Source organism: Taeniopygia guttata, chromosome 15, assembly GCF_048771995.1.
Source record: "Taeniopygia guttata chromosome 15, bTaeGut7.mat, whole genome shotgun sequence".
Taxonomy (NCBI): Eukaryota; Metazoa; Chordata; class Aves; order Passeriformes; family Estrildidae; genus Taeniopygia; species Taeniopygia guttata.
The window spans coordinates 338,446-361,324 of NC_133040.1; the positions used below are offsets into that span (position 1 = coordinate 338,446).

The window sequence follows — 22,879 nt, forward strand, 5'->3', positions numbered from 1 at the left end:
CCTGTTAATCAGCTTAAATTTCCCCTAACATAGCTTCATGATGTTGAGCCGTTCTTGGTGGTGCTGAATGATGCAATGGGATAAACAGTCACCAGCTGAAGCTTGGAAGATTCAGGTTCAATCTTGGAATAAAATTCCTTCCCAGGAGAGTGATCCTGGAACAGTCAAAGAGAGCTGGGGCATCTCCACCCTTGGAGAATCCCAAGACTTAGCCTGATATTGCAACAGCTGCCCTGATGTGACGGTTGCCCTGGGGCCTCTAGTGACCTGCCTGCCTGTCTGTGACATGGGATTTTTGCATTTATCCATAGCCTGCTCACTTGCAGGCTCTCCTCTGGCTGGTTCGGACTGTGATCGGAGCCCATGGATGGGCTTATGCCTGGGTGGTCCTCGGCTGTGCCAGGATAGCATGAGGACTGCGGAGAGCTTACAGTGCCCAAATTTCCTGAGGCACCAGCCCCAGCTTTGCTGCCTGCATGAGCAAGAAAGTGGAGCAAGAGGAGGCTGGGGCAATTCCCAAATTTACCCTCCTGGGCCACCATCATGAACATCACGAGTGGCTCTGCTGAGTGCTCTTCAGCACTGACATGAAGAGATGTGTATAAGGACTGTGTGGTGTCTGTGACAAACCTTGCCTCTTAAACTGTATTTAATTTTACACTTTTATTGCCTGGATTCAACTCCTTTACTTCTCTTTTACTAACCCGTGAGTAGTTATTAATCTGAGTGTCTTGGAAGCCTCTTCAGTTTGTCCAACAACTGCCTCTGTGGTTGAAAGAGGGGCTTTGATGCCATCCCCGGTCTCATGGATTCAGTGTCTTAATTTTTCTATTCGTTTTCTCTGTTTTGAATCTGGTGACATTAAGCTCATTCATCCACTCCTTTTTCTGCACTGTGTGATGTCTCAGGCCTAGTTTCAGCCACTTTCCTGCATCTTCCCAAATAAAACCTGAAGGAAAGGGGCAGGAGAGTGAAGGAACTCTGAAAGGTGACCAGGAGCCTGTGAAGCAATGCTGTGATGTCATTCTTCAGCTTTGTGTGATGTGATGATGCTTCTCCAGCCGGTGTCAGGTACTGTCCTGGCTCCAGATACACAATGCTGAGCCACGCCCAGGTGTGGGCCAGAGCCCCATCCTCTCTTGAGTGTTTTGCTGGGCTGGTTGCAGTCCTAGTTCCATGTGGTTTCATCTCATTCTGGTGTTCACCAGCTGCCTCCATCAGCTCTGAGATTGCTGTGGTTGACCCTTTGGTCTGGTGGTCTTGGGGGACATCAACCCCCACGGTGGGAACAGCTCAGGATAGCTCAGTGGTGGGTACCAATGCTCCTGGCAGACAGCCCCAATTCTAATGTCAGGGAGAGTCCTGCTTAGGAACCTTGGGCAGAAGCTGTGTAGGAGAAGCCTCAGCTTCTGGGCTGCCCCTGGGCTTGTCCTAGCGTTGTCCTCTGGCAGCATGCTGCCTGAGGCTGTGTGAAGACCCCAAATGCTGGCAGGGCTAGCAGCCCCTGGGCAGGAGGTTACACCCATGCCCCCCTACATTTGTGTCCCAGCACCCTGAGCACCCAGGGGTGGGCTCTCTTTGCTCCGTAGCCAGAGCTCTCTTGAACCTCAAGGTCTGACCCAGGCTACAGTGAGGAGTGTCTGACCATGGGACCAGTAAGCCACTGGGACAATGCTGGATACTGTGGGAAGAGAAGCTCCTTATCTTGTCCTCAGGGCTCATCTCTGATGCCAGGTGAGCATGTAGCAGTGGCCCTAGTGGGGACCTGCCTTCCACCCTGTCTGCTGCTTGTTACCACCTGCCTGTACTGCTGCAAGGTCATCCATCTCCGCACTGCACCCCACTACAGGACCAGGTAGCACTCAAGCAAGGCTGGGCATGTTGCCTGCCCAGAGGAAGGCAGGGATAGATGGCACCCAGCTACGGAAGAAATACATTTTTATTAGGAAAGCACTCTGCAGAGGTGCCAGGCTCTCTCATACCAAACTAATCCCTCCAACTCCATTGGATGGGATGCAGGAACCCGAAGGGCGTCCACTTCCATCCATAAATAGTGCTTCCTCCTGGCCAGGAGCAGCGCTGGGGCGGAGGGGAGGGAAGGTGGCATCGGTCGAAACCAGCTCGACCCCACTGCGGCATGCACCGGCAGTGGAGAGCTGTGCCTGGAGGGTGCCGGGGAAGGGGAGCTGCTGCCAGCGATGGCTGTGAGGCACATCTCTGGCACTGCCCAGGGCACTGAGCAGCAGCAGCTCCTTCCCTGTCCCGTGCTCCACGACCCCGACAGACCAGAGTGGAGCCCAGGAAGCGAGTGGCTCGTTACTGCAGAATATACCGTGGACACGTCTAGTACAACAAGCGCTGCTTATGCGGTTGATAATACTGCTACAAAAAAAAAGGGGGGGGGATTTGCCACACACAGAGCCCCCCGGGGTAGCGGCTGGGCCGGATCCTTGCAGTCCCGCCCTGCGCGGAGAGGGAGGGTGAGCTGAGACCTGGGCAAAGAGCAGGAGGAGGGCACAGATGAAGGGACTGGTAGGGCAGGGGGGGACTAAGGCAGGAAGGGGGATGAGTGAGGTGTAGGGGGATAAAGGGAGGATCAAGGCTCTTCCAGTGCCCCCAGCCCAGTCCAGCCTCCCATATTCGCTGGTTGTGCTGGCAAATGTCCTTCTTCCCAGTATGCGGCCGGTGCGGGGCCAGTGCCTGGTTCCTGGTCACTGCACTGCCTGAGCAGGCACAGCAGCTGCCCTGGGTGGCTCCAGGCTCGCTTCCCGGCTCTTCTTCCTGGGAGGCTTCTTAATGGGGGTTTTCTTGGCTGTCTGCTCAGTGGGGAGAGTCTGATCCTGGCCGCTGCCAGCACTTGGCTTCTCCATCCATTTGGGCTCCCCGGCTGCCGTCTCGGCCGCCGCAGGGATCAGTTTTTGCAGATGGGGAGAGGTGGGCAGCAAGGGTTTGCTGGTCTTCTGGCCGCCGGCGGCCGCCGAGCGCTTGACTTTCTGTGGAGGGGTGGGCTTCTCTCGCTGGGCACCAACCCCGTTCGCCCGGATGCCTCCGTCCCCCTTGTTGAGGCTCTGAGTCTTTTCCTTCAGCTGGGCGGCCAGCTCGGAGGCCAGCTGGGGATGCAGTGGCTCGGAGCGGGGCTTGCTGGTGCCGGGGCTACAAGGAGCATCCCTGGTGTCCCCGGCCCGCCGCTCCAGCTGGAAGGCACCTATCTTTCGGAAGGTGTTCTGCACCACCCCATTGATGGTCTCCATTGGCTCCGAGCCGGCTTTGCTCCTCTGCTTGGGTTTGGAGGGTGACTGCGGCTCCCCACAAAGGCTGGATTTGCCCTCGGTGATGCTGGGTTCCTTTGGTTGCTTCTGTGCTTTCTCCTTTCTGCGGGCGCCGCCCTTCTCCTCCGCTCTGCCGTGCACATTGGCTGATGTCTCACTCGGACTCCTCTTCCTCTTGGCCAAGCTCTGGCCTTGCTCGGGGCTGCCGGACCGGGCGGCCGCCTGCTCTGGGGACTGGCTGGCTGCCGGCAGCGAGTTGGACTGGCCGGAGTTGTACCTGCCGTGGATCCAGGAGACTTTGGGCTTCGTGGCTGGGTCTGGAGGACGGGGCTTGGTCCTTTCTGGGGATGGCGGCTTCTCAGGGCTGTGGGGCTCCGCAGTGGCATCCTCCTCCTCCTTGGACTGCTTGGAGAGGCGGGCAACCCTGGCGTAGAGCGCGGCACCGGCCGACCCCGAGCCGCAGGAGGAGCGTTCGCTGTCCGAGGACTTGAGCAGGGGGGTCTCACTGCTGTCGGTCGGGAAGGCTCTGACAGAGCCCGTCTCCTTCAGGAATGTGTATTCTCCTGCATCCTCCCCACTGACTGGGGCCACCAGCTTGTCCCCGGGGCTGGCAGGTGTCCCTCTGTCCCTGCTGTCACCCATGCTCTCTGTGGGAAGAGAGCACAGCAGTGTCAGGTGGGATGTGCCTTGAGGAGGGGAAGTATGAGATGCTCCTGCAGAACAGTGTCCTACCAGTTAGGCTCCCAGTCAGAGATCTCCTGGCTCTTAACCCTGGAGCAGCAAATGCTGGAGGAGGGAGCTCTGAAACTGTATGGGAGGCATGACTGGAAGTTGCACTCCTTTCTGGGGCACCAGGAACCAGGGTTACACAGTCCCCACCATGCAAGAACGACACCTCTCCATAGAGCAGGCCCCTGGAATTGTCCCCGAAGTCCCCTGGGTATACACCCTGCTCACCTTCATGGGGGACACAGTACACAGGCCCCTCGTCCGTGGTGTCAAAGGAGGAGAAGGAGCCACGGGATGACCAGGATGGGGATGGCTGCTCCACCACAGAGGGTGGCTCGATGAAGCTGCAGTTCAGGGTGTTTTCCAGGTCATGGTGGGCCACTGTGAGGGTGAGGAACTGTCGTCAGTGCCTGTTCTGCCGAACGCCCCCCTCCCCACTGCCAGCCAGGAGGGTGGGAGGCTGCACAGCTCCCTCTGCCCAGCTTCCTGCTGGGTGTCAGGGACAGCGACAGCATCCAAGGCATGGGGACACTTCTTGCTGCACAGTCGCACCAGATCACTCAGTCAAGTGGCCACAAAAGCCATCAACCACCAGTGGTGATGACCAGTATCCCCCATGCTTGGGCTGTGGGCAGCAGAGTCTGTTCAAGCCTCATGCTTCCATCTATCTCCGGCTCCAGCTACCCAAACTGAGGGTGCACGTGGTGGAGGGACAAGCCACCCAAACCCTGGGTCCCATGAGGACTTGGGGAGTGTCTTGGTGGTCACCTATGATCTGTGCAACCTGGCACAGCCACCTGGCAAAGAGAGTCCTGGCACTGTGACTGTCCCCTTCCTGGGAGAAAATTAGCTGCTGGCTTTAATTCCACTAATTCCCACTTCAGCATCACTGCCTGCATTTCCTTTTCCATGTGCTTTTGCACATGGATGCAGGATGATCAAAGGAAGCCTGCAGGAGGGGGATGTACATTTTCCCTATTCTGCCATTTTTCAATCCCTTTGCCAGCTTCTTCCCTCCTGAAGCTGAGTAGGAGTATCCCTCTCTCCACGCCCTGGAACTGCCCCTCTGCCAAGGGGCCACCCACAGAGAAACCAAGTCAAAGAGAGAAACCACCAGAGGAAAAATGGTATTAATAAAACAAAATAAAGATGAGCAGTTAAGAGTTGTCTATGCTGTAGTGCCTTTTTTTTTCCCATCTTGATAATTTTTAAGGCTTTTTTCTGCATAAACTCATGTCCCAGCACATCCTGAGGGGCTTCCCCAGGTGCCCGCAGCTTCAGCAGCCTCCACAGGTAGCCACAGAATTGAGGCAGCACCCAGCTGGGAGGAGGGACCAATCCTCCCAGAGAGCCATACAGGAGTAGATGCACTGGTCCCCATCACCTTCCACTGGCTTTTGTCCCCTGGGACAGTGACAAGCTGCCTCCAAAGCAGGGCAAAGCCTTGCTTTGGATGATGAGCTGCAAAAGGATGGTCCCAGAGGCTGCTGGGCATTGCCCAGGCTCCCCAGGGAATGGGCATGGCCCCAAGGCTGCCAGAGCTCTCAGGCACAGGGTGGGAGTGTTGGGATGTCTGTGCAGGGCCAGGAGCTGCACTGATGATCCCTGTGGGTCCCTCCCAGCTCAGGATATTCTGTGATTCTATGAAAACCCCATGAACAGAGAGGGTCACAGCTGTATGTTGGTATTTTCACGTATTTTTAACTTTTGACTGAACAGCCCAACTGCATCCCAGTCACGGTGCAATTGCCTGCCTGGACTGTTTGAATCTTGCAGCACATCCCTGATTTTCAATAAAATAATGTTTAGTGTAATTGGGATGCCCACTGGAATGTTTATCCTTTATTAGGGAATCTGGCTTCAGACATGTAGGGCTGTTAAAATGACAGCAGTGCTACACACTCACCCTTGCATAATTTGGCTTCTTGGAGCAAGGAGAAAAAAAAACCCAAGCAGAGATATTTAAAGAGCAAATGGCCCAGAGAGGGTGAAGTGGCAGCTCCAACATGGCTTTCCTTGTAATAAAAACCAAAAAGAGAAAATTAAAAGCAGCCGTCTGGAAGCAGATGAAGGGAGATGCTTCCTGAGAGGAGGCATGACGAGCGGCTGGGACTCATGGCCACAAGGTGACTCTGGGACTCCAGTGAGACCCAGGACACAGCCAGATTAGAAAATAAGGATATGTAGTGCACCTGGAAGCTTTGGGAGGCTTGGGGGCTCCAGCATGGTTGTCAGGGATTTTTCTTCCCTGGCTGTTGGGGCTGAGAGAAATGTGGATGCTTCCCACATATCCCTACCTGTCACTGCTCCCCAAAATCTCCCGGAGCCACAGCATCAGAATAACAACCCCAGTCCTGCCTGCAGAGTGGCCAGCTGGTCTCAAGACTGGGATGAGGCAGAAAAGAGCAGCAGAAGAACCATGAGAGAGGGATCTCAGAGTCCTCCTGGCCACCCCCTCCCACGCATCCCCAGCTCCCCATGATCGGCATCACCCTTGGGGCTGGTTGAGTTTTTCTGCTTGAGGAGGAAACGTGGTGGGGTGCCGAGCTCAGGTTAGCCCTGGCGTCTTTAGGGTGACATGAGCAAATCCCACACACTGGCCTTATGGCTGTTGGTGTGAGCCCAGGGTGTGGCCCTGCAGGCTGCCATCTCGGGTGCAATCTCTGGGGAGATGCTGTGGATCCAGAACTGGTGCCAAGGCTGGGGAGCAGCTTTTGCGGGAGGAACCTGAGGCTCCAGGCACCTGATGAGCTTTAGTGGGGCTTCAAGACCTGCAGTCCCACCTGGGAATGTTCTACCATGAGTAGGCTTGTGTTCACTGGTGTTTGAGGCCAGAAGAGAAAACCCAACCTGGTGGCAGCAAACACATGGCCAGGAGTGTGGACAGATCCAGAATGACCACGGCCCGGGCATCAGCCAGCACCAGTTTTACTGTGACATCCCCACAAGGTCCTGAGCACCTCCAGCACTGACTTGACCCTTGGGATGGGGAACTTCAGCAACTCTGGGACCCCCTGCTGGGGCAGGACCAGCATGGGGAGCCAATGGCCTCTGCAGGTGGACAGTGCCTGGTGTGGCTTCCACAGCACCAGGTGCGGTCGTGACGTGGCACCCTGGTCACTGGGCATCAGGAAGGCGGCTACTATAGGCACCCCAACAGGGCACTGTCACCCTGGGGCCCCCAGATGCAGTGGGGGCTGGAGGCACTGCCAGACCACGTGTCAGTGGGACTGGGAGCTATTGGAGCCTACACGGGCTCTACTCTGCCAGAGAAGGCAAGCCCTGACCAAGGGAGATGCCAACTCAGCTCTGTGACAGACTCCAGGAACAGCCCCAGCCCTCCTGGGGCCTGACACCATCCTGGGCACCCTCAGCCTTTCCTGGGGCCACTGCTGCCCTGTGTACACAGAGCAGCTGGACTGCTGCCAGCTGCCCGCAGGCAGCCCCCCCTTGCCCTCACTGCACACAGGCTCCCTCTGTCCTCCCCAAGCCCTTCTCTGGCCCCTTACACAAACACAGCCTGTATGATCTTCTGTTATCCTTGCAGCAGGAATGTTTCTTGGGCCCCAGCACACCCTGCTCCAGGTAGGGCTTTGCTGTGCCCCACATGGCGAGGGGTTATCCTCCCAGCTTGGATGCCGAAGGTAGTGCGTGGTGTGCAGGGATGAGGGTCCCCTCTGTGTCCTGCCTGGGATGAGGGACTTAGCCTCCTGCTGAGCCACCGTGTGCCAGGATGTGGCTGCTCTGGGGGCTCCACCAGCATGGCATGCCCAGTGAGGTGCTGGGCTCAGGAAGAGGGCTGGGGCTGACGTGCATCCCAGCAGATGGTGGGGATTGCTGCCTTCACACAAAGTTTAGTCAACGGGGTTGCAGCAGATCCCCAGCTCCCCACGCTGGGAAGAGTTGCATGGAGAGTTCAGAGAGTACAAGGGACAGCATTCCCCAGCTGCTGGATGCAGGAGGTCCCCAATAGCCCTGACAATACCAGGCCAGGGGCTTTTCCAGGTATGAGCAGCTCCCTACAAGCCAGTTCTGTGTCTGGTCTGAGTGGGAAACACAACCCAAATCTCTGCCCCTCCATCCTCTCTGCTGCACATGGCAGGAGGGAGGGCATCTGCCCAGATGCTCTGGCTTCTGGGGTTACTTCAGGACCAAAAGCACTAACAAGGCATCTTGCTGAGTGACAGGACCATTCCTCTCCAGGGGAACCTCAGAAGAATAAACCCAAAACTACTCAGCAGAGCTCCAGAACAAGGTACAACCTTTGCATCCTCACAAAGCAAAATGTACTTGGAGATCTAGAAGCTGCAGACAGAAAGGGCTGAGCTCCTGTGAGCCAGGCAGCGCACACCAACCATTGAAATGCTCCCAGTGATCTGTGTGCTCCTGTCACTGCCCTGCCATGCTCACAGCCCTGCTTTGGGGCTGCAAAGGGTGCTCTGAGCCACACACACTACCCTGACAGGAGTAAAACCTGGCTCTCTGCACCCTCCCCAAACCCCAGCGCCTTACCCATGACCTTGGGCAGCTTCTGGCGGCGAAGGGGAATGCGTGGGAGCTTCATCCCAATCCGACTGAACCGCCCACACAAACGTCTTGGAGGCTTCTTGGCTGCTGCTGGGTCCTGGCTGGAGCTGCAGAAAATGCAATGGCACTATCAGAGGCACTGCTCCCCTCCTGTGGTGGGGACAGCCTTCGTGGGCAACAGAGAGAGGCAGCAGCTCAGCGGTGCTGCAGTGCAAAGGGGTTTGGAGTGATAATGGGGTGGATGAAAAGCAGGGGTGTGCCCAGGCTGAAGGAGTTGAGGATCCACAGAGGCTGCTGCCAGCCCCAGGAACCACCTTGCACCACACCAGGATGTACAGCAGTGGCAGGAAATGTTGGGAAGGTTGGATCCAACCACGGCCATTGGCAGTGCAGCCCCAAAATACCTGCAGTGCCTGGTCAAGACCCCAAATCTTTAAAAAAAAAAATCATCCCAACCCAAAGCCAAACATGTGGCTTCTCTTTATTTGCTCTATGGTTTTGAAGCCTCCTGGGGCCACATTTTCAAGCAATTTTCCACAGCCACAGGAGTGAGTGGCTTTGTGAGTTGACTCAAGGGAACCTGTGCCATGTCCACCACCCCCTGCAAGGGACTGTGCTGTGACAGCTCCATGGGTCACCCAGCAGTCTGGGGACACTGTGGTCTGGGCACCCGGGGAGAGAGGAAACTGTCTGGAGCCATTCCCCCTCTCCCTGGGCCATTCCTCATCTGATGGGTTTGTGCTTTATCTACAGGATTATTACCTGCAGCCTGCAGGCTCTCCAAGCCAGCTGTGCCTGGCTGTGATTGACCTCACAGGGCTGCAAGAGGAGGCTTCTGGAAAATTCCTGTGCAGTGGCTGGTGGCACGAGGGGGTTTTCTCTACATCTGGAGGAGCTCCAACAGTCCTCTCATCCCTTGCTGAGCAGCACAAACCTTTCCCCATGCTTTGTGTCTGTCCCCACTCCAATTATCATGGTAGGATGTTGACCTGGTGCTTCTAAAATGCTGTCAGCATCCTGACCTTGCTGCAGGAACACACCCGCCCAGCTCTGATCATCCATCCCCATGTGGGACAGTCAGAATCCCCTCTGTCCCCCAGGCCTCATTCCTTTGCCCAGGGATTTGTTCTGAGGATTTTGGCTGTGTCGTGTAGCCCTTGCTGTATTTCAGGGCCCCCTTTGCAGATCAGCTCCAGACCCTAGTGACTGGAGGGGACTTGGCAGGTCTCTGTGAAATTATGGCTCACAAAAGAGAAACAAAATCAGGGAGAGCAGGAAGGTGCTCCCCTGGAAGGGCTCTCCCTGAGTACCTCCATCAGGCCCGATGATGCAGCAGGACTGCTCAGAGCCTCGTACTCTCATGGTGTCACATGGGCAGCACAGTTCTGCCTCAGTTTCCCTGCACAGCTGCTGCCCCAGCACGGTCTCTGCATCCCCCCTGTCAGTCCCAGAACCCACTGATCTTCTGCATTCCCAGCCTGGGGAGATCCCTCCTGGCCCCAGCACTCACCCGCCGGCATCGTCCTTCTTGCGGCAGACGCAGCAGCAGCAGAGCAGGGAGAGCAGGAGGATGAGCAGCAGCGCCAGCAGGGCCCCGGCCCCGATCACCCCCATCCTCTGGTTGGCCTCTGCAAGGCAGACCCGCGGCTCAGCCCGGGCCCAGCCCCGTGCCAGAGCCCAGCCCCGGTGCCTGGCACTCACCCATGTGGCAGGCGCCCGTCAGGGGGTCGCAGGCACCGTCATGGCAGCCGCAGACCTCGGCACAGTTGGCTCCGTAGCGTCCAGGGGGGCACGTCAGGTTACAGCTGGAGTGAAGGGCTGGATGAGAGTAGTGCATCCCCCACCCCAGGAACGACAGTGCTCCTGCCTGGCTGCCACCTTCTCCCAAACCCTCCATGCTGCAGGGAGCACTCCTCCAGCTTGCTCTGACACAGCTCCTCCACACCCTGGGGGAACCCTTCATCCACAGGGATCAGGAGCCCGTCACCCACGCGGTGACTTTGTCCACCACTCAAAGGATTCGGCCCAGCTGGATCTCAGACACCATTACTTCATGTCACTTCACCATTAGACACAGTAATTAGGAAAGGCCATTAACCCAGCAGTCACATCTACAGACACCCTGATGTCACACGCAGGGATTCCAGCTCAGCTCAGTGGTGATGTGGCTGTGGCACCCCAAGCCCCACCCCCACCAAGCCAGGCCGAGCCACAGTGGCCACAAGCTGGGAAAGTGCCCAGACTGACTTTTTTGTTTTTGCCTCCAAGAAGGAAAAACAACAGAGCAGCCCTAAGACCTTTCCAGTTTGGTTATGCCTGGTGCCAAATCTCCGCTCCTGGTAAAATGGCTTCCTGATGGTGTCACAGAGATGATGGGGACACACATAAATGGGCACCAATCCACAAGTCTCAAGGGCTTGAGCATGGAAAACATGGTGTCAGTGGATCCATCCCAACCTGCTTCCCCAGCCATGGGCCAGGCATCGCAGAGCAGGACCCAGCTGGAGCTGGGAGATGTTGGCAGCGTTGCTGGGCACCAAACCCTCTGCCAGCTGCATCCCAGCTGGAAAGAGCCAGCTGCAGCTGGAAGGAGCCAGTGGGCCCCAGACCAAACCCACTCCCCTGGGGACACAGCTGTCCCCAGCCCTGGGTACTGTGCCCCGAGGCGGCTCAGCCCATTTCACACTCTAACAACTTGCAAAGTGCCACCTTGGCCAAGCCTTGTGCCTGCTGTGTGCCTGTCACGCGCCCATCATGTGGCTGCCAGGATGGGTGCTGAGCTTCTGCATCCGCTGTGCTGCACCAGGGCAGCTAAAGAAGCAGAACAGGAGCAAGGATAATCCCCTACAACAGCCAAACCTCTCACTCCACCACTTGGCCCCACAGTTCTGCCCCAGACTGAGTTTTTGGGAGAAGAGGAGGGTGACAGAGGAGGTCAGGAGAGTCCTGACACTTCTGGAAAGCACTTTGTGCACCCATAAATATTTTGTCAGCTGCTCCTTTAGTTTCCTCCTGACACAGAGCTGAGAGGACATGCTTTATGGCAAAGATGTTGCTTGTGCTTTTACTGCAGAAATCCCCTTTTTAGCAAAACTGTACCCTGCTGACAAAAACATTGGTTTGGATATAGTCACAGGGATTTGCCTGAGCACCCAGAACATTTCCAAGCCTGCCTGACTGCACCACTGGCACAGCTCAGCTCAAGGTTACAGCACCAAGGCTGTATCCTGAGCATCCCACATCCCCACCTTCCCAGTGCTGTGCCAGGGTCTCAGAACAGGTTAATCCACACTCTGCCCTCTGGCACTGTGCCAAAAGCATCACCACACCCCCCCTGAGGAGCATTCAGACCCTCTCTCCTCTGCCTAGGTGAGAGGCAAAGGTGGCCATGATGCCCAGGCTGGGCATCCTAAACTGGTGCCAGTGTTCCAGCACCACAAGTGGTTGGCAAAGCCCCACAATTCCACCTCCCAAAATGCAAATGGTCCCTGTTTTTATGCCCTGAGTGAAATGCCAGCATGGGCAAGATGCCAGCTCTAAATCCCCGTCCTTGCTGTCACCCTCTGTTAATTGCTAGGAAAACCCAAGCACCACGCAGCAAGACCTGGGATGGCTGTCTGCCTGTCCCAGCTGGGTGGAAAATGCTTTCCTCATATTTTCAAACAACATTTCAGTGCCACGCTGGGAAAAGCTACCCAGGGATGTGAGCAGACCCTCGATGGCCCTTGTGCCCCTGGAGTGGGGGAAGGAGGAGGCCTGAGGAAGACCCTAGCCAGGAGCAGAGCTTTAAGCGGGAGCCCCCCAAGGATGCCATGCCTGTGAGGCTTGTTATTCTGTGATGTGGTTTCCTCTCTGGTATTGGATAGAAAATCCACCCTGGACTTAAAAACCCCCACCAAACCACCACGTTTTGTTGATTTGTTATTCCCAAACAGGCCTTTTCTAAAGCACAACACCCTTTGCTGCTCTGTGAGCTTGTCCTTCCCCCTCTGCTCACCAAATCATCCGAACTATCACACGAGTGGTTCCACTGCAGGAAACCTCTCAGACGGCAACAGCATAGGACACAAGGGGGCAGGAGGTGTCTGAGCATCACCTGTAGCCATGAGGTGCCCCCAGGCACGCTCACCAGTGCCTCACTTACTATGGGCCATGGGAGCCAGGGTGGCAGAGGCACTGCCCAGTCTCGAAGTGGCACTGGCCATTGACGCAGTCATTGCAGACGAAGGCGCAGTTCTCTCCATATGTCCCATTCCGGCACTTGGTTTCACACCTGGGAGGGATGAGGGCAAGTGGCTGGAGCACCCATGGCACTTGGGGACCTCCAGCATCCCTCCACATGCACGGAGATGGTGCTGAATATCAGCTTGGTGGCTTGTGGCTTCTGATGCCAGGAGGGGAGTACAGGGATGGGCTGAGCCCACTGACACGGCCATGGAACCGGAGGGAATCTGTGAGACCCCTGCCCTATGCCCCTCGAACCCTGGATGCTTGCAGTGGGGCTCAGCTCTCAAGCTGGGGTGCTCCTCTGCAAACTCTTGTACCCAGGATCAATTCCAGGGCTGCAAACCCCTTCAGTGACCCTGTTCCCTGGGAGAATCAGGGAAGCTGGGCGCTGCTGTCCTGGAACCCAATACTGCACCCAGCCGCACTCACCGGTCTCCAATCCATCCCGGGTTGCAGTGGGAGCATTTGCCATTGATGTGATTGCAGGTGTGGCCATCCTTGCAGGGGGGACAGAGCTTCTCGCAGCCCTCTCCGTAGAAGCCGGGTGAGCAGGGCTGGTCACACTTGGTGCCGTTCCAGCCCGCCTCACACGTCAGGCAGCGCCCATCGGCCACGGTGCATGGCTGCAGGCTCTTGCACTGCCCACACCTGCAACAAGGGGACCCCATCACCCAGCACACCCCAAATCCTTCTGCTGCCACCTCCCACCGGTGCTGGGTCAGACCCAGCAGGGATGGCCACTCACCGCCTCCTGCAGCCCTGGCCATAGAAGCCGGCCGGGCACGGCTCGCGGCAGTACTTGCCCCGGTAGCCCGGCTCACAGGTGCAGGTCCCGTCCACCTGGTTGCACTTGCCCTTGTAGCACTGGCAGTAGCGGTCACAGCGAGGCCCGAAGGTCCTCTCCCGGCACTGGCAGCGCCCCGTGAACTGCTCGCAGGGAGAGTTGTTGCAGGAGCACTGGTTGTTGCAGCCACGGCCCCACCAGCCGGGCTGGCACAGGCAGTTGCCTGTCTGCTGGTCACACTGGGAGTTGTGGCTGCAGTAGCAGGAGCTGGAGCACTGTGGGCCCCACCAGTTGGGCTCGCAGGTGCATTTGCCTGTCTTCTGGTCGCACTTGCCGTGCTTGCAGAGGCAGATGTTCTCGCACTTGGGGCCCCAGCGGTTGAGGTTGCAGGTGCACTGGCCTGTCACATCCTCGCACTGCCCATTGGGATGGCAGGTGCACATTTCCTTGCAGTCGGGACCCCAGAACTGCCGGGGACACTCTGTGGGGAGAGCCATCAACCTCACCACTGCCCAAAGGGACAAGCCCACACCAAACACCAATGGAGACCCCCAGTCCCAACAGCTCCTCTCCTCTCCTCTCCTCTCCTCTCCTCTCCTCTCCTCTCCTCTCCTCTCCTCTCCTCTCCTCTCCTCTCCTCTCCTCTCCTCTCCTCTCCTCTCCTCTCCTCTCCTCTCCTCTCCTCTCCTCTCCTCTCCTCTCCTCTCCTCTCCTCTCCTCTCCTCTCCTCTCCTCTCCTCTCCTCTCCTCTCCTCTCCTCTCCTCTCCTCTCCTCTCCTCTCCTCTCCTCTCCTCTCCTCTCCTCTCCTCTCCTCTCCTCTCCTCTCCTCTCCTCTCCTCTCCTCTCCTCTCCTCTCCTCTCCTCTCCTCTCCTCTCCTCTCCTCTCCTCTCCTCTCCTCTCCTCTCCTCTCCTCTCCTCTCCTCTCCTCTCCTCTCCTCTCCTCTCCTCTCCTCTCCTCTCCTCTCCTCTCCCCTCCCTCCCCTCCCCTCCCCTCCCCTCCCCTCCCCTCCCCTCCCCTCCCCTCCCCTCCCCTCCCCTCCCCTCCCCTCCCCTCCCCTCCCCTCCCCTCCCCTCCCCTCCCCTCCCCTCCCCTCCCCTCCCCTCCCCTCCCCTCCCCTCCCCTCCCCTCCCCTCCCCTCCCCTCCCCTCCCCTCCCCTCCCCTCCCCTGGCAAGGGGACAATGCCCTGGGAAGCAGAGGCAGGGGACAGGCAAGGGCAGAGCTGGAGCATTCCCAGTTCAATCCCTAATGATCTGTTCTGCAAAGTCAGCCTAGGACGAGGCGGGTGCAGCCCTGTACCCCCCAGGACACAGAGGCACCGCCGGTACTCACTGGTGTCGCAGTTGGCACCGAAGTAGCCATGGCGGCAGCGGCACTCGCCGGGCCTGACACAAACCTCGTTCTCCTTGCAGGTGAAGTTCCCCTCGCACACGGCTGGACAGATGGACAGACAGCAGGCGTGAGTACCAGTGCTTGCTCCCTAAAGCTCCCCAGGCCCCCCCAGAGCAGAAAAAGGGCTGTGCAGTGACCCTCTGAGTGCTCCTGAGCTGTGGCACTGTGACCATCCTGACAAGCAGATGCCTGGGCTGGATGGGCCCCTTTCCAGAAAAATTCCATCAGCCTCCTGCCACCCAGCTCTGCTCCATCTCTGCCACCCACATAGGATGCCACCCAACCTGGCCACCAGCCTCCTGCCACCCAGCCAAGCCATGTCCCTGCCAGAGGCTGCACCCAGTGGTGCTGTCCCTGCTCACCTCCGCATTGCTAGAGGGGAGAAGGGGACATGGAGTAGAGGGGTTGTGGGCACTGCCTCTCCCATGTGGCCACCTGCCCCCAGAGGCCACCAGCCCCTCTCCTGCTGAGGGGACCTCATGCTGACACTGATGCCTGGAGCCAGGCAAGCACAGGACGTGATGCAGGCAGCACTTGCAGATCCCACACCACCCTGGACAAGCTTTCTTAGGCACTGGGACAGGAAGAGACAACCACCCATCCCAGCCACCTTACCTGGGAGTTGTTAGACCTATGTTGATGGATATTATAGAAACCCCTAAAATAGACAGATTGCACAGGTTAGGAGCAGTGAGTCTAAAGATTAGAGCAGGTTTGGAGGTAGGGGATGGGAACAGCTCGCTGTGGGACCATCCTCCCCCCATTGTCCTGCCAGATCCTGTCCTTCTCCCTTCCAAAGAGGCCCCATCCCTTTGCCAGCACATGCAGCGAGTGGTTACAGGGCTCATGCACAGTGGGTTAGTTGGTTATGTGGGCTTTGGTCCCAGCTGCAAAGTGCCACCTCCAATTCTCCTGGGGTGTGACGAGCCCTGTAGCCAGCTGAGACTGGGGGAGCCCCAAAGAAGCTGTCTTCACTGTGGTGACAATGCAGGGACAATGTTCCCAGGGTTTCATGCTGATCATCCATGCTGGGCTCACTGTGGTCCCCAGTAAAGAGCTATGACACCTTTTACAGCCCCAGTCTAAGCGCAGCAGTCTTTGGCAGCCTCGGCAGCCTCTTCCCAGTGAGGCCATGAGAGACCACATGCCTGGTCTGGGCAGCTTTGGCTTCACTGCTGGCTCTGGCTCAGGTTCCCACGTTGCTGCAGCATCTGTGGGGAATCTCAGTCCCATCCCTGCAGCTGCACCTTCACCCTCGGGGACACTTCACTGTACCTTAGGACCCCGAGCAGCATCCCCAAGTCCTCAGACCCAGAACTGGCGGGTAAGGAAAGAAACCCCCACAGCTCTGTGAGCCCTGACACTGGGGCTGAGCACCCATTCCATCCACATGGTGCTGGCCTGGGCACTGCAGCGAGGCAGGTCCCCAGGACAGGGGCTCCCAGCCACAGGACACATTTGGGTGGTGAGGCTCAGTGAAGGATGGGCAGAGCCCAATGAAGCAAAATGCTGGTGTTTACCTATTAAACACTCGCTCCCTTGTTGCCTCCATCCCAGGCAGCACACGAGGACTGAGGAGCTGCAGGAATTAAAACAAGCATCACAAATGGTTACAACCTTCGGATAGTCCTGTAACTTCCCAAAAACCCACCAGGAGCATTGAAGCCATGGTGGTGAGAGGTCCTGCTGGGGATTTCTGCACCTCCAAAGGGGAAGGAGAGCTCTTAGCTCCTCCTCCAGCATACAGAGAGTTCATGGATCTGCTGGAGGATCCCATGGATGCCCCACCAGCCATTAAGGTGATGCCAGGAGTAAGAACAGGACCAGTTTCTTCCTATCAATAAGGAGTGATGAAAAAGCAAAAGTCATGTTTGCAACCTCCACAAAAAAAAAAAATCCAAAGGACTGCAGCCTCCCCGTCCCTCCCCCCCCCAAAAAAAAAAAAAAAAAAAAGAGCTGGGAAAAAAGGGAAGGTTCTAAATGTCCCAGGGGAAAACATGGTTTGAATTGCAGGCTTAGTGCTTTGTGGCCTGGGGTGGAGCCCCAAAGGCAGGTTGGAAGCACCTGGCTGGAATAGCTGGAACACAGCCAGCTCCCAGGGAATGTCCCTACATAGAAGCAGGAGGAGGCCAACTGCAGGCAGCTGGAATGTGTCCCTGAGGTCTTGAGAGTCCTGGAGAGTCACCACCTCCAGGGACTACCAGGCACAGGATCATCAGACAGGACATTTTTGGCACAAGCTTGATCAGGATGGGGGCTCAGACCTACTCAGAGGCTCACCCAGGGATGCTCAGCTCTCTGCTGGGAGTGACACGTGGGGATATCCCACCCAGACTTGGTCAAAGAACTCCCCTCAGGCAAATGTCTGGGGGCTCATGATGCTGAAATTAGGGGTGGGGAGTACATTCCCCATGACCCCACAGAAATCCCTTCTCATCCCTGGAGCCCCCCACTCATCCCTGGGGTGACCCACACCGCCTGGTCCCACAGGCGAGGGAACTATGTTGGAGGGCCACAGACAGCCCAGGCGGATGCTGCAGTCAAGGAAAACTTCACCCGGGCTGGTCTGGCGGTGCAGCCTGGAATGCATCTGGCTTTTTCTTTTTTTTTCCCCTTTTCCTCTTTATATGTAACAAATGCAGAAGAGGAGGAGACAGCGAGGAAGTATTCGCTTGAAACCCAGAGCAGTCACAGGACCACGTCTGGCTGCCAGACCGCCTCATCCATCGGGGCGGGAGCTGCCAGCGGCGCCGCGGCCAGAGTGGGCTCCTGGAGCCACAGCTGTCCCCGGCCCACAGGGCAGCACCCCTGGCCCAGCCAGGAGCACCGTGTACCCCTGTCGTGGCCAACAGTGAGAAGTTGGAAAGGAGGCAGAAAAGAACCACAAAAATTATTCAAGGCCTGGAAAAAATGCCTTGCAGCCGGAGCCCAAAATAGCTCCATCTCTGCAGCCTGTGGAAGCAGCCCCAAGATGCTGCGATGGCAGCGGCACAAACACCCCCCACAGGGACCCTAGGGCTCAATGGGGGGCTCTGCTCCTGCAGAGCATGCGAGGAGTTAATGGCAAAGGGGGGCCGACCACCAAATCACCTCCCTGAGAACTGGGCAGGCTGGAGACAAGGTCCTTCTTTGCAAGAGGCTTCAGGCTGTGCCCCCCCAAAAGCTTTGCCAGCTGTGCTGGGATACTCAGGCAGAGGTGGAGAAGGGTCCATGGTGTTCTTGCCCTCCCACAGCATGGCCAAAGCCTCACTGTTGCATCTGGGGTTGCTTTCACCAGTCCGGCCTTTAGAAATTCAATTTGGTGGCTTTCAGAATGAAACCATCCCAGGTTTGTAAGAGGAAACTCTTCCACCTGGGACACCTGCCTCCAACAGCCCAGCCTGGCCACCAAAACGGGCATCACAGGAAATGTGCCAAAAAGTGTCCGTTGTGATGAGCTGATGGTGGGGAGCTGGAAGTTACTGGGATGTGGTGGCAGGAGGGAAAAACTGCCATGCGCTGGAGGAGGTGAGCGGCACCACAACCAGCCCAGCTGGGAGCCAGCCCACCACCCCACAGGATTTGAGCTTATCTATTCCCTGATAGCTAATCTCTCCTTCCCGGTGCCTGCTAATGGCCTCCCACACCCTGCTCAGTACCCATCTCGTTTATCAGCAGCTTTGACAACAAATTAACTTGGTCCTGGGGCAAGGAGAGGTAGGCAGGATGTAACACTGGAAAACACCTGCTCCCAGTGGGGTACACGGACTGGTCCCAGCACAGCCAGCCCACAGAGGGTCAGTGCTGCTTGCAGGTCACCAACGCTCATCAGGGTCAGGGACTAAAAGGGGTTTCATGGCCTCAGCTCCTTGACAAAGGGCTTGGTCCATGTATCCCCTGACCACTGGAAAAGGATAACTGAGAGATGTATTTAAAAGCTCGCTCCTGACCCACATGGACATGGCACTGCAAACATCCACTCTGCAAATACTTTCTTTCCTTCAAAGCACTATAAATGGTGGGGGAAAAAAAAAAAAAAAATGAAATGAAAAGCTGCCTCTGAGCCAGGGCTTGAGACCTCAGCTGATGTGAAGGAAAAGGAGTGGGCTGTGTGCAGAGCTGAAGCTGTCACCTGCAGGGACAAGTCCTCCATGACAAGTCCTTGCTGCTGACCCACAGCCACGTCCTGCTCGTGCTGAGCATCACTGGGATCTTGGCTAATGATCCCAGGCTTTTCACAGAGGTAGACTATTTTTCTTGTGGATTACTATCCTACGCTGTTCCTGGAAATCACTTTGCCAATGGCTACAGAGAGGCCTCTGAGGCAGGAGGGATGACTCCTCAGTCAGACCAGCACAGCCAGCCCTGAACAATAAGGAGCAAGCTCATACCCGGGGAAGCAGGAATAAGACTCTGGGGCTCAGCTGGGAGCTGCTGCATGTGCTACCATGTAAGACCACCCAGCTCAGCCCAGTGGATGGAGCTGCAAAGGAGCCCTGTGCACACCCAGCATACTCCTGGTGCTCAGAGAAGCACTGACACTGACCCCTTTCTCAGTGCTTCTCCATTCCTGCCTTGCTGCTCCTTCCAAGCATAACCCCAGTGCTAATCTTCCTCTGGGTCACCCATCACTTGGTGCCACCCAGCTGGCACAGTGTTCCTGGGACAGCTAGGTCCCAGGCACTGGCACTCCTCAGCTGATGCCAGATGCAGCTCCCTGACCCCAGCCTCAGGGTGCAGACAGACACACAGATATCCCCAGGCCAGGCAGGAATAGAGTCATGGGCATAAATAGAAACCTTTCAGGCAGAGAAATAAAATTGAAGACCAGAGATTGGAAAAGAGAGTGTTAGCATAAGAGCAGGACAGAGTCAAAGCAGTGCCCAGGCTGTCACCACTGGCACCTTCGGTTATACCAGTGGGAAACCAAATATAAAAGAACTTCAAATTTAAGGACAAGTTGAATTTAGAACACAAACCCCAAAGAGCCCCAGATGTGCCCTTTTCTTCTGCCCTAAATTATTCCTTGAATTTCTACTTGGGAGCCAGGTCTTAAGAAGTCACACAATCCTTCTGAACCCTCTGAAACCTATGGTGGCATCTCCACAGGATGTCTGGATGGGCTTTGCAGAGGTAAGGGTCCAGCAAGCTCCAGCAGCCTTGGGTGGAGGAGATAGGGACCTCCTCCCAAGGCCACCTCCAGTCCCACTGCCCCTGGCGCCAGGATCTGCAGCACCAGGGCCTTGGGGCCACTGGGGTGGGTTTGGATGGTAACATATGGGATGTCCTCCATGTCCATTGTACACAGCAGTGATGGGGGTGGGTGCCAAGCGAGTGGGTGGAGAGGGAAGAAGGGTTTGCAGAAGGGTGAGGGATAGAAAATGATGCAAACATCATCTGAGCTTCCTAGGGACTGTCCCTGCCCCACCATCCCCAGCTCCTAGACTGCCCTGAGGCACCAGTCCTGCCAGAGGATGGACACAACCAACCCACTCAACAGCCAATGCCTCTTGCATAGCCCATGGCACCCACGGGTGGCACAGCGAGGGAGTCCGAGCCCTGTGGACATCCCCCACCGTCATCCAGTGGGGACGACGGGGAGAAGCCAGATACCTCAGCCCCAGCACGAGGGGCAGCACACAAGGAACAGGCTGGGGACACTGCTCAAGTTCCCTCTGCCACCCCAAGGTGAGGTGGCAGCTTTGCTGTGCAGATGACGGGCAGCGAGGAGGGACGGCTCCCTGCTGTCAGGGAACAGCTCCGGTGGGAGCTGCGGCCGCTCTGGCTCATGAAATGCCTCCTTAGGAAACTCCGCCTGTAATTTGAGGAGGGGGCACCAGCGCCCTGTGGGCCTGCTGAATGGAGCCATTATGCGGCCCCTCTCGCTCGAAGCACATGTTTTCCTTGTGGACTCGTCTAACCTCACAGGCGAGATGTAAAGGTGCATTTATGGCCTGCCCCCCCATCAAGCGCAGGGGATCCAGCGGCTCTGGGCTCTCTCCCCTCTTGCTGGGGCCAGCCTGGCCCAAAAGCCTGGGCAGACCGAACCTGAGCGCTGCAGAGAAGCTCGGCCGAGGTGATGCTCTGCAAAGGGACCTGCAGGATACAGAGAACACTGGGAGCCGGGAGGAGTCAGTGCCACCTCCTGAGACCCTGCACCCAGCTAGGTAGGCAGGATATGACCTCCAGGACAGCTAGGCAGTGCCAGAACCCACTTTCTGAAGCCAAGCACGAGGGTCCTGGGGCTGCCAACTCCGCAATCCCCAGCATGATAGCCAGAGCATCCTGTATCCCACCAGCCCAGGGTCAGCAGGGCAACCCGATCCCCGGAGACACCCCGGCCAGGCTCCCCAGCGCAGATCCTGCCCCAGGGATGGAGGATTGCACGCCGTCCCTTTCAGGACTCCATCCCCAGAGCCACCCAAACCCAGCTCCCTACAAAAGAACCGGCCCCGGGCATCCAGGACTGGCTCCGCAGACATCCAAGGCCGGTTCCCCAGAGCCCGCCGGGGATCGGGACCAGCCTCCACGTCCCTGGCCCCGCTCGGGCTCAGCTCCTCAGGCTCTCCCCGCCGCCGGCTCCCCCCGCCTCAGCCGCGCACAGGACGGACTTTGTCTTGGAAGGCGCCCAGCGCCGCGGCCGCCCGGGATGGGGGATGGCCCGGCGAGCCCGGCCCGGCCCGCGGCCCCGGCACGGCCCGGGGGTCTGTCCCGCCCCGCACACCTGCCCGGCCCCGCTCCTACCCGCCGGCCCTGCAGACGTTCCTGCCGCGGGGGCTCAGCTCCTGGGCGGCTCCGCGGCTCAGCACCGGCAGCAGCAGCAGCGGCAGCAGCGCGGCCCCGGCCCGGGCGCGGCGGGGCGGCCGCTCTCCGCGGGCCGCCATCAGCGGCGGAGCGACGGGCCCCGGCCGGCCCCGGCACGACCCACCCAGGGCCGGCGCTGCGCCCCCGCCCCGGCTCCGCCGCCGCCGCCGCTCCCCGCCCGCCCCGGGCCCCGCCGGGCTCCGCTGCCGCTCGGCGGGCGGAAGCCGCGCTGCGATCGCTCCGCCGCCGCCTCCCCCGCGCCCCTCTCTGCAGCGGCGGGAGGGGCTCCGCCGCCAGCCAGGAAATTCCGCATTGGTTCCCCTGACGGCGGGCCAGGCTCCGGGGGCCGCTGCCGCCGCCGCCCCGGCCCCGGGCAGCGCCGCCCCGACGGCCCCGAGAGGCTCCACCGGGTGGGCGACGCTGCCGAAATCGGGGAGGGTCCCCGAGGGGGAAGGGGAGGATGCGGAGTGCTGGCTGCCAGCGCAGCCCGGGGGTCCAGCAGCTCCCGGGAGTCCTGGGAGTCCAGGGGCTCGGGGTGTGGAGCCGCTGGAACCGCGCACCGATAGCACCGGGGATCGGCTGTCACGGCGGTCTGGAAGCCTCAGAGCACCGGGAGTCCCCAGCAGTCTGATGGTCCCCGGGGTCTGGCTATCCCGGGATCCAGCAGCTCCAGGGGTTTGACAGTGCAGGGTGAGCTCCGGGTTTTGGCTGTCCCGGAGGTCTGGCAGTTCCAGGCTCTGGCTGTATCTGGGATCTGGCAGCTTGAGATGCACAACAGCCCTGAGATCTGTCTGACTTGTGATTCCAGTAGCTCCTGGGGTCCCACAGTCCTGGGTGCCCAAAGACCTGAGGGTCAGTCTGTCCTGGCAGTCTGGGGGCCTTCAGGAGCCCGAGAGCCCCAGCATCCACCTAAGCCAGGGATCCAGCAGCTCCAGATGCTGGAGACAGCCCCAGGATCCAGCTTCCCCAAAGGTCTGGTAGTCTCAGGTGTCCGACAGCCCCAGTGTCCAGCTGTCCTGCACGTCCAGGAGGTGCCAGATGCCAGTGATCTGGCATCTCTATATGTCTGGCAGCCTGGACCAGTCTGTTGGGAGCCATGTAGGACTCGTGGGAGCCAAATGGTGCCTGCAGCAGCAGCAGAGCCAAGGACCCTGTACAGTGACAGAA

General features: G+C 58.3%; 1 protein-coding gene and 1 long non-coding RNA gene across 2 annotated transcripts in view; one reads left to right on the forward strand and one right to left on the reverse strand.

Annotated features, from left to right (window-relative positions):
- The window catches only part of LOC115497326 (uncharacterized), a 28,348-nt gene extending 8,507 nt beyond the window's left edge, over positions 1-19,841 (forward strand). Inside the window, exons 3-4 of the long non-coding RNA XR_012058354.1 lie at positions 14,950-14,996; positions 17,572-19,841. This is a non-coding gene — a long non-coding RNA (uncharacterized lncRNA). The remainder of the gene's footprint in view (positions 1-14,949; positions 14,997-17,571) is intronic.
- Positions 1,922-22,040, reverse strand: SCARF2 (scavenger receptor class F member 2). The gene is given in 12 exon segments (XM_030285417.4): positions 1,922-3,916; positions 4,227-4,379; positions 8,511-8,632; positions 10,036-10,153; positions 10,227-10,330; positions 12,670-12,798; positions 13,182-13,400; positions 13,498-14,017; positions 14,870-14,971; positions 16,450-16,508; positions 21,653-21,816; positions 21,819-22,040. Coding segments are annotated over 12 exon segments (3,102 nt in total). The 5' UTR covers positions 22,026-22,040; the 3' UTR covers positions 1,922-2,711.
- Positions 22,041-22,879: the final 839 nt, after the last annotated feature.